Source organism: Oreochromis niloticus, linkage group LG1 (assembly GCF_001858045.2).
Source record: "Oreochromis niloticus isolate F11D_XX linkage group LG1, O_niloticus_UMD_NMBU, whole genome shotgun sequence".
Taxonomy (NCBI): Eukaryota; Metazoa; Chordata; class Actinopteri; order Cichliformes; family Cichlidae; genus Oreochromis; species Oreochromis niloticus.
This window is the reverse complement of record NC_031965.2, coordinates 37923360-37938418: the sequence shown is the minus strand read 5'-3', so window position 1 is coordinate 37938418 and position 15059 is coordinate 37923360. Positions and strand designations below refer to the sequence as shown.

The 15059-nt window shown below is 45.2% G+C and overlaps 2 protein-coding genes across 3 annotated transcripts; one reads left to right on the top strand and one right to left on the bottom strand.

Annotated features, from left to right (window-relative positions):
• Positions 1 to 2895: 2895 nt before the first annotated feature.
• On the top strand, positions 2896 to 7091 carry cog8 (component of oligomeric golgi complex 8). The gene is made up of 5 exons (XM_003437743.4): positions 2896 to 3332; positions 3913 to 4120; positions 4651 to 5475; positions 5562 to 5730; positions 6258 to 7091. Exons 1-5 carry the CDS (start codon positions 3004 to 3006, stop codon positions 6554 to 6556), a joined length of 1830 nt encoding a protein of 609 aa, XP_003437791.1. The 5' UTR covers positions 2896 to 3003; the 3' UTR covers positions 6557 to 7091.
• Positions 7092 to 8325: 1234 nt separating this feature from the next.
• nob1 (NIN1 (RPN12) binding protein 1 homolog) lies at positions 8326 to 14968 on the bottom strand. Of its 2 annotated transcripts, XM_005447778.3 has the most exons (10): positions 14830 to 14968; positions 14160 to 14292; positions 13949 to 14082; positions 13538 to 13609; positions 13317 to 13457; positions 11266 to 11406; positions 10389 to 10637; positions 10148 to 10245; positions 9070 to 9214; positions 8326 to 8923 (listed from the first exon to the last, which is right to left on the bottom strand). In XM_005447778.3, the coding sequence occupies exons 1-10, from the start codon at positions 14896 to 14898 to the stop codon at positions 8654 to 8656; spliced, it is 1452 nt and encodes a 483-aa protein (XP_005447835.1). In that variant the 5' UTR covers positions 14899 to 14968; the 3' UTR covers positions 8326 to 8653. The 2 variants fall into 2 exon arrangements, with proteins under 2 accessions (XP_005447835.1, XP_005447836.1); XM_005447779.4 differs by lacking the exon at positions 11266 to 11406.
• Between the last annotated feature and the right edge of the window lie 91 nt (positions 14969 to 15059).

Below are 15059 nucleotides of genomic sequence, written 5' to 3'. Positions count from 1 at the left end.
AACACTCTACCCATTTCAATGCTACCAAAATTGCTACCATTTCAACCGTGTACACTGCCAGTCCATCCGAAGTGCGTCTGTTTATTTCAATATTTTTTGACGGAACTGCTATTCCAAACCCTGTAATTCCAGTATCTGGACTTTTAGCACCATCCGTGAACACATGAATACACTCAGGGTATTCAGTCGAGCTGTGAAAATGAAATGCTGAAACAAGATCGACTCTTCCTTTCAATTTTCTCTTCAGATCCAGCAAGTACCAGTCCACAGGAGGGGTCTCCAATAACCATGGAGGAACCACAGGGAACACTACTGCAGGACAGATTTTAAGGTCATACACATGACACTCCTTAGCCCACTGATTCCCCACCTTTCCAAAATGATCCTTCTGACTCCTTCCATACTCCCAGCATTCCAAAAGTACCTCCTTTGTGGGATGTGCGTCACCATGACCACCAAGATGAACCCAGTAATTCACCGATACTTGCTTCCTCCTAAGATCTAGGGGCATTTCTCCCATCTCCACCTGTAGGGGTCATTACCCTTTTTTTCCCAAACAACTTTATTAATAAATACGCTTCGAACCAATGACTGTAGAAAACAATCACTAGACTAGGTTGAACTTTTCAGTAGCGCCGTTACTTAGCGGTATTTATCTTAAATTAGCATTTCCATTTCTCCAGATTTGAGAGGTTTCTCTGATAATTGTTTTTATTTTTGTTACATTTGCCAAACTTTTCCATTTTTCTCAAATGTTTTCTGCTAAATTTAGATTTGTTTTTCCTCATAATTTTTCCCCTAAATGCATCTTTTATATTCTTGTGATTAAGTATTTCCCCCTCACATATTTGTGCGTTTTCTATTGTAAATTTGGTTTTTAGTTTCTTATAAGGCTGGTTACCCGCCCCCTATAAATTTGCCTCTTATGTTCTTATAAATGAGAGAGTTTTAGAAATCTGAGAGTTTTTGTGGATTTTGTTTTTATTTTATGAATTCACGTTTTATTTTCGTATAAATTATTAATTTAGTGTAAATTTCTAGTTTTTCATAAATCTTTGTAAATCTTTTGTAAATTAGCCTTTTATTTTCTTATAAATTTGTCATTGTCCCTCTTTATTTTTTCAATCTATAGCTCGTTTATAGCAGATCTAAACCATTTTTAATAATAAAACTAAAAGGGGCAAGATCAGTAAAACCAACCACATGCAAAATGTGAATTTTCTTTTAAGCTCACTGAAAGAAAAGTAAAAACCAGTCTTTGTAAGAAAATGAAAGCTAAAATGACATTGTGTATTTAAAAAAAACTAAAATAAAACAAAATGAATCAGGAAATGAATTCATTACTTGTAATAACGTAATTCATTTAAATTAATTTACGTTATTTTTAGCCTCAGTAGGCTTTGGTGCAGAGGTTCACTGAGAGGTTAACGAGTCTGTGTAATTTTTCTATTATAGTATCATATATATTTACTGTACTGTAATGTACTTAGAATACTACTATCATATTATTGTACAGGTAAATCAATATCCTAGTAAATATTCATATTGGTGTTGGTGGTATTTGCCAAAACATTTAAACAGTCATATATTATTTGTTGGTGTCGCGAAATCGATCAATGTAGAGCAGTGAAACAAACCACGGAGGCCCCAGAAAAGTGCAATCAAACGGTGAGTTTATTAATACAGAACAAAATTACAGCATGAGTCTTCTCTGTCTCTCTACTAAAAATACATGTGGAGAACACTTTTAAAGCATTGGGGTATCCGCCCCCCCATGGCGTCAAATACAGGTCAAAAATACATTATGTGCAGTCATTGTTTTGCAGACAAGGGTACATCTTGTACATTTTTAATAGCTAGACACAGACATATAACTTCTCTTTTCCATAACACCTTCCATGCACAATCATAGTCTTAAGCCTTCAGAGTATCTGAGGGCTGGTTATCTCCTCCAGTCATCTGTTACCAGGTCGCTAAAAGGGCAGCCGGTTACAAAAAAGGTCAAAGACACTTGCCTTTTAAGGTAACCAACTTCAAGCTACAGGGTCTCTAAGAGCTAATAATGGACACTTGTCATTAATCACTAAGTAGACTAAATTGCAGCAAGTCTCAAGAAGGAGCAGAAGACACTTGGGCCTTCGCTCAGACCTGTCCCTAGATTTATGTGTATTGTAAGCATGCATGCAGTCAACCTTCTATGTTCTCATCCTCCCTCAACATGTATCACCTGGACACTCTCACCAGTGAAGCTTAAAACCCTCTTGGATGGAACATCAACTCTAAACAAGCACAGATATGCAATGTGTATAGAATAAACTACCTGTGAATAGAATGAATGTGATGACAAACATATTCAATGCAATATGAACCCTGTAAGAAATATTACTAATCAAATAATGCTGTAAAACATGTTATTAATGCAATTATAATAATGCAGGTTATATGGCAGCAATAAAACAATTTCTGAATCTCCACATTGGCCTGTAATCTGTGAAAAATGTGTCAGACATCTCTCTCATGATTGATTCATTCACTTTCCTCAAAAAAAAAGAAAAAGAAATCCTATCTCAATCCAGAAGCTGCCTTGATAATAGCTGAGTTATCAGATTTTAGCAATAGAAATGTCTTTTTTCAGAGAGATGTGGCCAAGACACATTTTAACAAATGTAACGTCATTAACATTAACGTCAGTAACATTATTTAAGTGACCAAAAAGGACAAAATAGATATAATAACTCAATAAATCAGAGTCACGCAGATATTCTATGTATTTCATATATACCCATTATAGTATACATTCAAAACAAAACAAAATCAAAGAAACTTCGGAAATCATTTTTGGCACAAGACCGGCAGGTGGCAGTATTTCACCTTTAAGCTTTTTTGCCACGTGTCAGAAGAAGAAGAAGAAGAACCGGGAAGTGTTCGTCAGCGCTGGATGTTCCGGTTGTTTAAAATCTGTCAGTTTATGAACCGGGACTCCGTGAACCTGCAGCGGTAAACATGGCGGCGGTGGACGTGGAGGATGAGAGCATCCTGGCGTCCATCTTTAAGGACAGCTTCCCGGACAGCTGGAGGGACAACCCGGACTTCGCGGCCTACCTGTCGGAGCTCAGCTCCTTCGGGGTGGAGAAGCTGGGCCGGGAGCCGGAGAGGCTGGCGGAGGAGCGGGCTCAGATCCTGCAGCAGACCCGGGAGTTGGCCTTCTCCAACTACCAGACCTTCATCCGCACCGCCGACTGCACCGAGCACATCTACCGGGACTTCGGCCGGGTGGAGAGCAGCGTGTCCCGGCTGCTGGACAAGCTGCCCCGCTTCGGAGAGAAGTGCAGGTCGGTGGCTCCCTGTGGAGGGGATGTCAGCAGGAGCAACCTGTTACTGGTTTAATCGATTAACACGGGATCTATAAAACACCTGAAGTGTCATCATTTACTGTTAGGTTAATAAAAACATCAGATGTTTTTAAAAAGCACACAGGATGAACCGATCGCGGAGAGAGATGCGGATTAATTTAATGTCAACTGATTAATCGATAGATTATTGTAGCTCACTGTAGGATCACAACTTCCATTTAAATTCAAAATATTTAAATACAGAAAAATAAAAAGAATCAAAATGAATAACTTTGTTATTTTCTTAGGAATATTTGACAGAAGGTGAATTAACTGCGAATGAATCAGCAGCAGATTAATTTCCTTTTGGCTCGTCAGCCTATTTTCAGAATAAAAAACAGTCAGTCAGACTTTAGTCACAACCAGAACAAAACTAAAGACTGGGAACATTAATGAAAGATAATAAAAGCTTCTTAAAGCTATAAATTGTGTGTTACACACAACACAAACGTGTTACACATAGTTGAGTTTTTGCTGTTGTGCCGTCTCTCTGAGCTTTGGGGGCTGATCTTGTTTTCAGGCGCTTCATGAAGGAGGCGGAGGAGATCGGAGCGAGCCGCCGGATGAACAGCCTCACTCTGAACCGCCACACGGAGATCCTGGAGATTCTGGAGATCCCTCAGCTCATGGACACCTGCGTCCGCAACGGCTACTACGAAGAGGCTCTGGAGCTGGCGGCGTACGTGAAGAGGCTGGAGAAGAAACACTCGTCGCTGCCCGTCATCCAGGTGAGTCCAGACCGGGCTGAGGGAGACCAAAAAGCGGTTGTGTCTGTTTGTTTTTTTCATTTCAGCCTGTTAGTCACGCTGCCTGAGTGAAAATGAACTGTTATGGCTTTGATTTTCTGTCATGTGATGTTGGAGAAAAAATGTTCAAATAAAGAATTAAACGTGTGGAAATCAGAGAAATAAACAGCTCAAGCTTCAGACCTCTCTGAATACTCAGTTTTCTTTTCTTTGTTACGTGCACAGCTAACAAGCTCTGGGTGTTGCCCCTCAGCAGGCTTCCAGGTGTTGGCCAGGTGGAATTAAGCAGGATTTCAAAGAAGGTGAAAAGGCTAAAATGTGACTATGGGAGGTGTGTTGATGGGGCTCAGGTTCAGGTACAGGCTGGAAATCGCTAGTTTAAATTCTAAATTGACAAAAACTGGAGAAAAACAGTTGAGAAACTTTCTCTTTGCTGAGATATAAAACAGAAAAGGTCACTGTGGAGAACGTCTGTTTCGGCTCCTCTAACCTTTGACCTTCTCCATCTTCAGGGTATCGTGCGTGAAGTGCGTCAGTCGGCTCAGCTGATGCTCAACCAGCTGTTGCAGCAGCTCCGCAGCAACTCCCAGCTTCCTGTGTGCCTCCGCGTCATTGGTTACCTGCGGCGTATGGACGTGTTCACGGAGGCGGAGCTGCGGGTGAAGTTCCTGCAGGCTCGCAGCACGTGGCTGCACTCCATCCTCGCCGCCATCCCTGAAAACGACGCTTACTTCCACATCACCAAGACCATCGAGGCCTGCAGGGTGCACCTGTTTGACATCATCACCCAGTACAGAGCCATCTTCTCTGACGAGGACCCGCTGGTGCCCCCCGCCGGAGGGCTCATGGCAGTGAACGAGGGCGCCATCTTCCACGGCTGGGTGGTGCACAAGGTGGCGGAGTTCCTGGAGACCTTAGAGAGGGACCTGCAGCGGGGTGTGGGCAGCCGCCTGGACTCCCTGCTGGGTCAGTGCATGTACTTCGGTTTGTCCTTCAGCAGGGTGGGGGCGGACTTCCGTGGGCAGCTGGCGCCCATGTTTCAGCGGGTGGCGGCGGACACGTTCCACGGAGCCGTGCAGGAGGCGGTGGAAAAATTCCAGGAGGACATGAACCTGTACACACTCATCGCCCTGCCCTCAGTGCTGGCAGGGACCATCCCCGTTGTAGCGCCCACCCCGCAGCCCGGCACCCTGCAGCCCCCCATGTCCCTGCTCGACTTCCAGCCGCTCGCCTGCTTCCTCAACAACATCCTGATGGCCTTCAACGACCTCCGCCTCTGCTGCCCCATCGGAGTAGTGGAGGATGTCACCAAATGCCTGGAGGAAGCTCTAAAGATGGTGAGCAGCTGGATCTTTGGTGTAATCTGGGTTAAAGTCAGACTGACGCTGGATTAACAGCTGCTGACGGTCTTGTTTTTTGTCAGGTGACCCGTCAGATTCTGGTGTTTCACCGGGCGGAGGAGACTGCCTTCAGCAGCCGGGAGAAGGAGCTGTTTGTTCAGTTCTGCTGTGCGTACGCGGAAGACCTGCTGCCCTTCCTGAACCGCTGCCTGCAGGTCCTGTTTCCACCGGCTCAGCTCGCTCTCATCCTGGGTGAGGACTCGCAGCAACATCTGGGTTCCACTTTGTTCGATTCTTCGGTTTAACATTGACGCGGTAATGCTGAAGAAGTTTAACGACGGGCCTGGAAGTGAAGTCGTTATTCCAATAATGTGGACTCGGTTTAAACTGTTGTCCTTACGTTGTTGTTCTTGTTGCCCACATTTGGTCTCTGGCTGGAAACTGCATGAACGTACATTGTAGACTGTATATAAAAGATGGGCGTAAAACCATGGTCTGAATTCGGAGTAATGACAGCTGCAGCCTGTAGGAGGCACTAATAAAACCACAAAATCACCACACAAGCTTTTTTTTGTGTAGTAAAGTTAAACTTTTGGTCCAATTAGTCAATGAAAAGAAAAACACAAAATTAATTTAAAAGAGAAAAAAATCTTTAGACTCTTTTTCTTTTTTTTGCCCTGGACTCTTATCTCAAAGTTATTCACTGTAATGGCTAAAATAGCTTAAGAAGTGCTGAGCAGCAGAGTTTGGTCTGAATCGAATCGGTTGTCTCTCCGCAGGTGTTCCTCCCACCCAGCTGCATAAGTACGGCCGTCTGGGCTCCATCGACCTCGCCGCAGTCCTCGAGCCTCTGGACTTCCTGCTTCCTCAGAGGGAGACGCCGGTGCCGCCGTTGCCAGAGGTCGACATTACGGCTGAATTGAGCAGCCTGACGTTTGACACGGAGCCCAAAGAACCGACAGCAGATCCAGACTCGGCGCTGACCCCATCCGATGTCAGAGACTCAAAATCCGGAGCCGAACTAACGAAGACAAAATCCAAAGAGCCAAAGCAGGACGAGGAGTTTTCTTTGGAGTGAAGGCGAGGAAACGCTCACTATGTAAACTGTATCCTGTGACGGACGTCTGTCACAACTAAAGCATTAAAATATTTTTATATATGTGAGAAAAGGGCTTTAATGGGGACATTTCTTCTCTTATTTAAAGGTTTACTCACTAACATAGAAGGAAAACAAGCAAATGTTCTTAGTTTGCTTCTTTTTCCATCGATAAAGGAGTCCACCTGAGTTTAACCCGTCTCTGGGAGATCTTCAGCTCATTCTCGTTCTTTAAGAAGGAAAAACTGAGTGTTTGTGTTTTCCTGTTACCGTGTCAGAAATCTGAGAAAACCATAAGTTTGGTTTATTGATAGGAACGTCGTGAAGGGCAGAAACGGACTCTGCACTTCCACTCCGGCCTCATCTTTGAGCTTTTTCTGCTGAGGCAGCTGGGAGTTGTAGTCCATCAGCTGTGTCTGATTTACATGGTGGGTTTGTTAAAAACTGTCTGGACACTTAAATCTTTCACCTTGATTCAAAGATTTATTGGAAATCAATAAAGATCAATTATATTGACGAGTCAGTCTCATGTTTAAAGGAGCGTACTGCAGTTTCTGCACAGTCACGGTGAGTCTCTGAGCTCATCTCCACCTGTCTGGAATATCTGAAGATAAACTCAAGGATCTTCCACCTTCAAAGATCTACAGGTGAGCACCTCGTAGGCCGCTACTTCTACCAACTAACAGCCACCCGAGTAGGACTAGTGTTTGGACCGGAGACCTCAGGTCTTATTTTCCTGTTTAAATAAAGGTTTAAAAAATTTAAACCTTCCAGTGATCATATATGTTCTCCCTCTGCGTCGTGTTTGAATCTGTGTTTTTTCTGTAATTTTACTGTCAGACAGCGACGGGACAATTCAATGATGTAATGCTGTCTGTTACCATAGAAACACAGCGTTTCTGGCACAACTTCAATGACTCGCAAGGTGCACCGAGAAGATAGACGTAAAAGTTCCAGCACTATGCGGCACACGGTGATGTTACTGTTTAACCACAGGTCAAAGCACGAAATGGTAATCAATAATAAAGTTTATGTCAAACATGTGGCCCTCGGGCCCAGAGGCAGCCCAGTGAAGGGTCACGTTCGGCCCGGCTTTACAAAGTGTGAAAACTGCAGAGAAGTCAGTTTGTGTTTTTTAGTACGGGACCTCGACGTTACAGGACAGTTAAAAATGTTTCTAGATACTGATGATGATGTTTTTATCATAAAGATGTAAAATACTGAAGTTCAGCCATAAAAACTGACCTGTGAACTGTAACGTAGTTAAAGCAGACTCGCTGTGAGAGGCTTCACTGCTCTCTAAACTAAAAAGAAATATTTTAGTAAGAATATTACATCTGGTAAAATTTGAAGGAAGTAGGATTTACACCTTCGTCGTTGTTTAAACCCTTCTGAACCTGATGTGCACCTGCACAGAACTGTATGTGCACGCTGTATCTGTGTAACCCAGAGGGACCGTGATTGGTCCGTTCAGTACTGCCATTTGCTCTTACAGATGTTCAGCCACCTCTGCCGCCATTTATCCAATCGACTGGAGGAGAAACCTCTCCAGCGGCGAGTGTTTAAGAGCAGAGCTCAGCTTCCAGGTCTGATTTTTTTTTTTGCCTTTGCAGGAATATTTTTTCCTTCTTCACTCACAGAAATCCTGATCTGTAGCAGAATCTCTGTATCACATCGTCTCCCTGCAGACCGAGAAATAGCAACGCTCCTGCCTCTATGGTGGAGATAATGAGCAGAAACAGACACTGATGTGAAATTTCACACACTTTTAATGTATTTATTATTCTGGCTCGTTCCATAAGGGATGATATGTAATCTGTAATAATCTGGAGCTGGTATTCTTAGTTAATTCGCCTGTGTGTCGCCGAGTGTTATCGACTTCCTCTGGCTGTCACGCTCGTCTCTTCTGCTGTGAACGCCGTGTTTAGAGCTGTAGTTAATCCTTGTGCCTTAGATGTCTGACTGTCCATGAACGCACCAGAAGACCTGATGAGTTAATCTGTCGCACGCGAGTTGATGGACAATTTGGGAAATGACGGTACGGTCCTTTAATTTAAACACAACGCGTGCTCGCCATCTTTACTTCTTCTTGACAAACTTCCTGCGGGCGGCGTTGGGGTTGGCCCGCCTCCTGCCACCGCCACACTGGCTGTCTCTGATCTGCAGGTTGGCGGCTCGGCTGTAGATGTCGTTCTCGCAGAACGGCGATGTTCCGGCCACGTAGTCCGGGTTGAAGACGTCGGTCTTCTGGCGAGCCTTCTGGGAGAGCCTCTGCTGGGGGAAGCGCTGGTCCTCCACCAGGTGGGGGTTGGTGGAGTGTTTCCCCCCCTGAGGCAGAGGCAGCGTGTGCTGAAACACAAGACGGCAGTGGTCAGGTTTAGAACATTTTAAGACCCGACTCAGGCAGAACTGAAGCGGTCAAAGGTCTGAAAAATGATTTGCGCTGCAGTGCGAACACAGAGTCATTTTAGACGTGATAAAACGCTGCGTCTCACCCGGAGCCCTCTGGGATTCAACACTTTGGGATTTTTGGAGAAATGCATCTGCATGCTGCCGTCCTCGTTCACCGTCACCGCCAGCTTCTTCAGCGTTCTGTTCCCGCAGTGAGGACAGAAAGCTCTGTTCATGTCGCTCGTCGTCCTGGAATCGAAACATTTAACAGGTCAATGCTCCTGCACGGGCGGCCCAACTGTGAAAGCCCCTCACTTTATACAGCCTCTAAGAACAGGACAGGTCACTAACATTCTGAAAACTAAAGATCTAAAGAACACATCTGTCCAGCTGAGGAACATCTGTCCTCTCATGTTAAGTTTGTTCCAACCCTGCACTCCACGCTCCATCATTCTGATCCACTTTAACATCTGTGCTTCTCTTTAAAGCAGGCGTGGGCGAACTCCAGGCCTCGAGGGCCGGTGTCCTGCAGGTTTTAGATGTGTCCTTGATCCAACACAGCTGATTCAAATGGCTAAATGACCTCCTCAACATGTCTTGCAGTTCTCCAGAAACCTGGTAATGAACTAGTCATTTGATTCAGGTGTGTTGACCCAGGGTGAGATCTAAAACCTGCAGGACACCGGCCCTCGAGGCCTGGACACCCCCACCCCTGGTGTAGAGCCACTTTAATGGATTATATTCAGATTTTTACCCTTACTAAAGCTTATTTACATCTGTATCTCTAGAGCACCTTTACTGTATTTTTTCTATAATTTTTTTAACCTTTTTTTTCATGTTTATTTTCTTACCAATCTATGTAAGCATCATTTTTATTGTGTTTTATTATTTTTATTTTAATCTACTCAAGCAGCTCTAGGGATTTTTATTCAAGGAGCTTCTGTAATTTAATACATTTAATTTATTTTTTTATTTCTTTCATTGACTTTGTCCATTTTATTTATTTATGTATTAATTTATTTTTATTGTACTTTTATACTCATTGAATTAAGCAGCCCTAACATTTTAAGTTATTCAGCACATTTATTCTATTCTTGATATAAATGTAAATCTTTTCAATTTCGTATTCTTTTGTATTTTTCATTGGAACGTATTCAAGCTGTTAAATTTGTTCGGACTCACTTGAAGCAGGCGTGACATCTCAGGATGTAGTTCCTCGCCTGTTTGATCAGCATCCCGTTCACAGAGACAACGTGAAGTCCGATCTGAATGAGAACGTTCTGGGAAAAACAGGGAAAGGTTTTTGAAGTTCAGCGTAAAGCAGGAGAACATTTATTCACGCAGCGGTTTACTGAAACGATTCACAGAAAGTTTTAAACAGAAGGTGAAAAACAGCGAATGCACCGTCTCCTGCATCCGTTACCTGCATGGCGAAGTCGGTGGTCAGACATCCGACTCTGATGTCAGCTGGAGCCGTCCAATCAGCAGAATCCATCTTCACTTGTTTGATGTTACCGGGAGTGATCCATCCTCCTCCATCGTCATCGTCGTCATCGTTCTCCTCGTCATCTTCGTCATCAGGCTCGTTCTCTTTGTCCTCGTTGTCCGATTGGCCCCCCAACGCCCTTTGCTCCGCCCTCTTCTCTGTCTGTGGTGATTCGTTGCCCTCTTTCTGTAAACAAACATCATCATCATCACTGCAGTGTGACAGGTGACAGAAGTTATGACTCAATGAGAGAGGTAAAATTCCTCCTTTGTCTCCTTGCTTCCTCTCACATGCATCCTTTCCTACAGAGAGAGACCTTTAAATCACTGATGTTGAGGAGGAAACCCCGTTTATCATCAACATCAGCAGCGTTTTCCACATGATTCACTATTTACACATTACAAGAATAAGACATCAGATCACACTTGCACTACTTTTTCTCTTGAAATGTGCTGCAGGATGCAGGAGGTGGTGGGCATGCACATGATGTTCAGAGGCTGCAACACAAAACAACAGAAATAAAAGGGTAATGCACTGATGCACTGGAGTCTGACCGGTGTGTGAAACCATGCAAACACAAAGACACCTGCAGCCCTCACAAAGCCTCATGGAGGCTCCTTCAAATATTTAAATATGAATGAGGTCTCCTGCAAACTGCAGCCGGTGACACGAGCCTGTCACAGTCTGCTACGAGCGCTCACTGAGGGGCTGAACCGAGGCTCAGAGTAACACAAAGGATTATTTTGAACTGTGAATCATGCAAAGCTGCTCTACGAGACTCCCAGCATGAAAACATTCTTCCCTTTAAACTCACCAGTAAACCCAGCAGCTCATCGTTGAAGGTCAGAAGCGGATCCCTCCAGAACAGGAAGCTGCTGAACTGGTTGCCGTCCGAAGTCGTCCGTGTGTCCGTTTGTTTTTGTCCATCGCTTGATTTTAAACCCTCCGTTGGACCCTGACAGAGCAGCAGCGATAGCAGACATGCTGTGTTTACGTGCACAACCTGGAGATACAAGCTCTTTTCTAACAGCACGGCACCCAACTCCATCCATCCGTCCAGGCCTCCAATCATCCGTCCATCCATCCATCCATCCGTCCAGGCCTCCAATCATCCGTCCATCCAATCATCCGTCCATCCATCCATCCATCCGTCCAGGCCTCCAATCATCCGTCCATCCATCCATCCATCCGTCCAGGCCTCCAATCATCCGTCCATCCATCCATCCATCCGTCCATCCATCCATCCGTCCAGGCCTCCAATCATCCGTCCATCCATCCATCCGTCCATCCATCCGTCCAGGCCTCCAATCATCCGTCCATCCATCCATCCATCCGTCCAGGCCTCCAATCATCCGTCCATCCATCCGTCCGTCCGTCCGTCCGTCCGTCCATCCATCCGTCCAGGCCTCCAATCATCCGTCCATCCATCCATCCGTCCAGGCCTCCAATCATCCGTCCATCCATCCATCCGTCCAGGCCTCCAATCATCCGTCCATCCATCCATCCATCCGTCCAGGCCTCCAATCATCCGTCCATCCATCCATCCATCCGTCCAGGCCTCCAATCATCCATCCATCCGTCCGTCCGTCCGTCCATCCATCCGTCCAGGCCTCCAATCATCCGTCCATCCATCCGTCCGTCCGTCCATCCATCCATCCATCCGTCCGTCCATCTCGCCATCCGTCCATCCATCCATCTGTCCATCCATCCTTAATGGCCGGGGAAAAACAGATGTTCTTCTCTCCAGACATTTTCTCGGGCATTTCCAACCCAGCTGCGAGCTACAACCTCTCCAGTCTGTCCTGGTTCTGTCCTGGGTTTCCTGTGAAACAGTTAACCTGCAGCGGTGCAGGAGGTATTCTGGTCGGATCCCCAAAGCACCTTAGCTGGCTCCCTTCAGTGTGGAGGACTAACAACCACTGCACGGATGTTCCAAACCAGTTCCACATCTTTTCATAGGAAAAAAAAAGCCAGTAAAGACACAAAACTTCTGTGCTCGGAGGTGGAACCACGCCACTGGCTGTGGGAGGGGACAGACATTCGCACAGCTCACAGAGTCCATCCTCCATGATTTTATTCTGTGGATGTTACTTTAAACTCTGCTTTGCAATCTTTGGTCTTACAACAGTCAGAATAATAGAGCTGGTTTCATCGGTGGCAGAGAAAATGTGTATGTGTTTGTAACAAAGGCAGCTCAGCTCATCTCGGTTTCTAAAGATTATTGACTTCAAGAATCAAGAAGCCTGTTTTCTACGATCGCTTTAACACATATTCACAGAGGAAAGGTTCTGAGCATTGAAACTATCTGTGCAAACAGACGTCTGTGTGAGAGTCAGCAGAGGGATTTAAAACCCTCTGAGGAAGTCGTTACAGCGAGAGACTGTGAGGTCCAGGTGCTCCTCGTCCTCTCACCACAGCATGAAATCTCAGCTAATCGCGCTTTTAACGTTTGTCACATCAAAAATACAAAAGAATAGAAAAAGTCTGAGGAAATGAACACGAGCTCCGAAACAACATCAGAACAAAGCTAAAAATTCTGTATTTTAAAAAATAAGCACAGACGAATGTCAGCAGAAGGTAAATCGTCCGATTTTCCCACATTTTAACTGGCAGCATAAAGAAATTCGAGATTTACAAGAAAGGAAACACCATTTTTAAACACTTTGAATGGAGTCTGGTATTTCTGGTCACACTGTCTGTGACATTCAGATTCTCTTAAATCTTGCAAATTCGGTTTCCTGATTCAAATAATTTCACATTATGAGCAAAAGATGCAAAAATTAAATGACAGAAACTTCTTATTTTAAAGCTACTGTCTCAAAACAATCTACGATCGAACCGAAGAGAGCTCTGTTTTTTCCTCACCAGTAAACCCAGCAGCTCGTCGTCGATGGCCGGCAGCGGCTCCCTCCAGAACTGGAAGCTGTTGAACTCATCGCTGTCAGTCTCGTTCGACGTCTTCTTTTCCGTCTCCGTCTGTTGGACATTCGGACTGTCTGCAGGTTTCTGAAGACACAAACACAAAGTGAGAAAATGTTCCTGACTGCACGCCGGCCTGACGGCTGACACGAGTGTCCGACTCTCACCTTGGAAGGAAAGTGGAACCCGGCGACGTTCATCGGAGTCTCGGGGTGGCGCTGTGTGTTCTGAATGTTCACCTGGATCAGAAAATAACCAGAGGAGTCTGCGTTTATCACAGTGTGGAGTTAAACTTCTACATGTCTGCAGTACAGAGTCAAGAATAGAATAGAACAACGCTTTATTGGCATTGTACAACAAAGGTATGGGTGCAATGAATATGCGACGCTAACTGCACAGGAGTAAAAACATACATAAATATTAAGCACATTAGGAATAAACAGCAAACAGAAGAGACGTACAGTCCAGAGAGAGTTCACACAAAAATCACACATAAACTTTGTTGGTCTCAGCCTTTCACAATAAGAGCGCTCTCTTATTCAGAGAGCCAGGAGAGCAAGTCTGTGTGCTGCAGGTACCTTAACCTCCGGCTCCTTCCTCAGGTGCTGCGAGCCAACGTTCTCCAGCTCCAGCTGGTAGGTCAGAGCCAGGACTTTGATGTCAGTGGCTGAGAGACTCGGATAGTCCCCGGTCTTCTTGGAGAACTCTGTCACTGAAAACAGACACCAGGACGTTAAATCACACCTTTACAGAGGTTTGGAAAGGGATGGGATTCAGATGCCCGCTCACCGTGTCTGATGTGCTCTGGATGTGGTTCCTTAAAGTGGAGCTGGTACGGCAGGAAGGCCAGGCTCCTCCTGGTGGGTTTGTCTCGGATCTCCTCCACCACATCTTTCAGGGTGTAGATGTTCCTGCCGATTTCCTGCCAAATAAAACAGAGTGAGAGAACATCAGGAAGCTTCAGCCTGATCTTTATCGTGGCAGCAGCCAGAATTCAGTTTTTTAATCCGCTTGAGGCTAAAATCTTTATTAAAGCTCCAGTGAATATTTATTTTACTAAACAAGGTTTTTTTTTCCTTTAATGATCTGAAAACAGAGACCAGATCCGGACCAAAAACCCGTCCACGTTCCGTCTACGTTTACACCTGAACTACAGCATCAGGTGATGCTTTGAACACCGTTGATCCAGTTCTCCTTTCTCTGGACTACATTACAGACCCGGGACCAGATTAGCACATTAAACTCAGTTTTATGGCCCTGGATCATTTATTGTCCCTATGAAAGCAGAAGAAGATCCTGTTTCTCGGTTTGTTGTCGGGGACCTGTTGGCCTCCAGCTCCACGCTGAGTCCTCTCCCCCCGGCTCGCCTCGCTGACACCTCCCGGTCTCTGAAGCCCCTCTCCCGGGTCACCCACACCCTCACAACCCCGTCCACTTGGATCAGGAGGGACAGACTCACCTGGAGAGGAGCTTTCTTTAAAAACGCTCCAGCATCTGCGACAACATGCTCTACCAGGGTGGTCGCCATCTTGGTTTGATGACCAGCAGCGGGAGCGACCAATCAGAAGAGAGGGGAAACACTCGTGACACGTAAAGCCGAAAACACGTCACTCATGTGGGAAAGTTGAACTTAACCATTAAAGTTGTTTTTTAAAAAGTGAAATAAAGTTTGTTTTCTTATTTAATTGA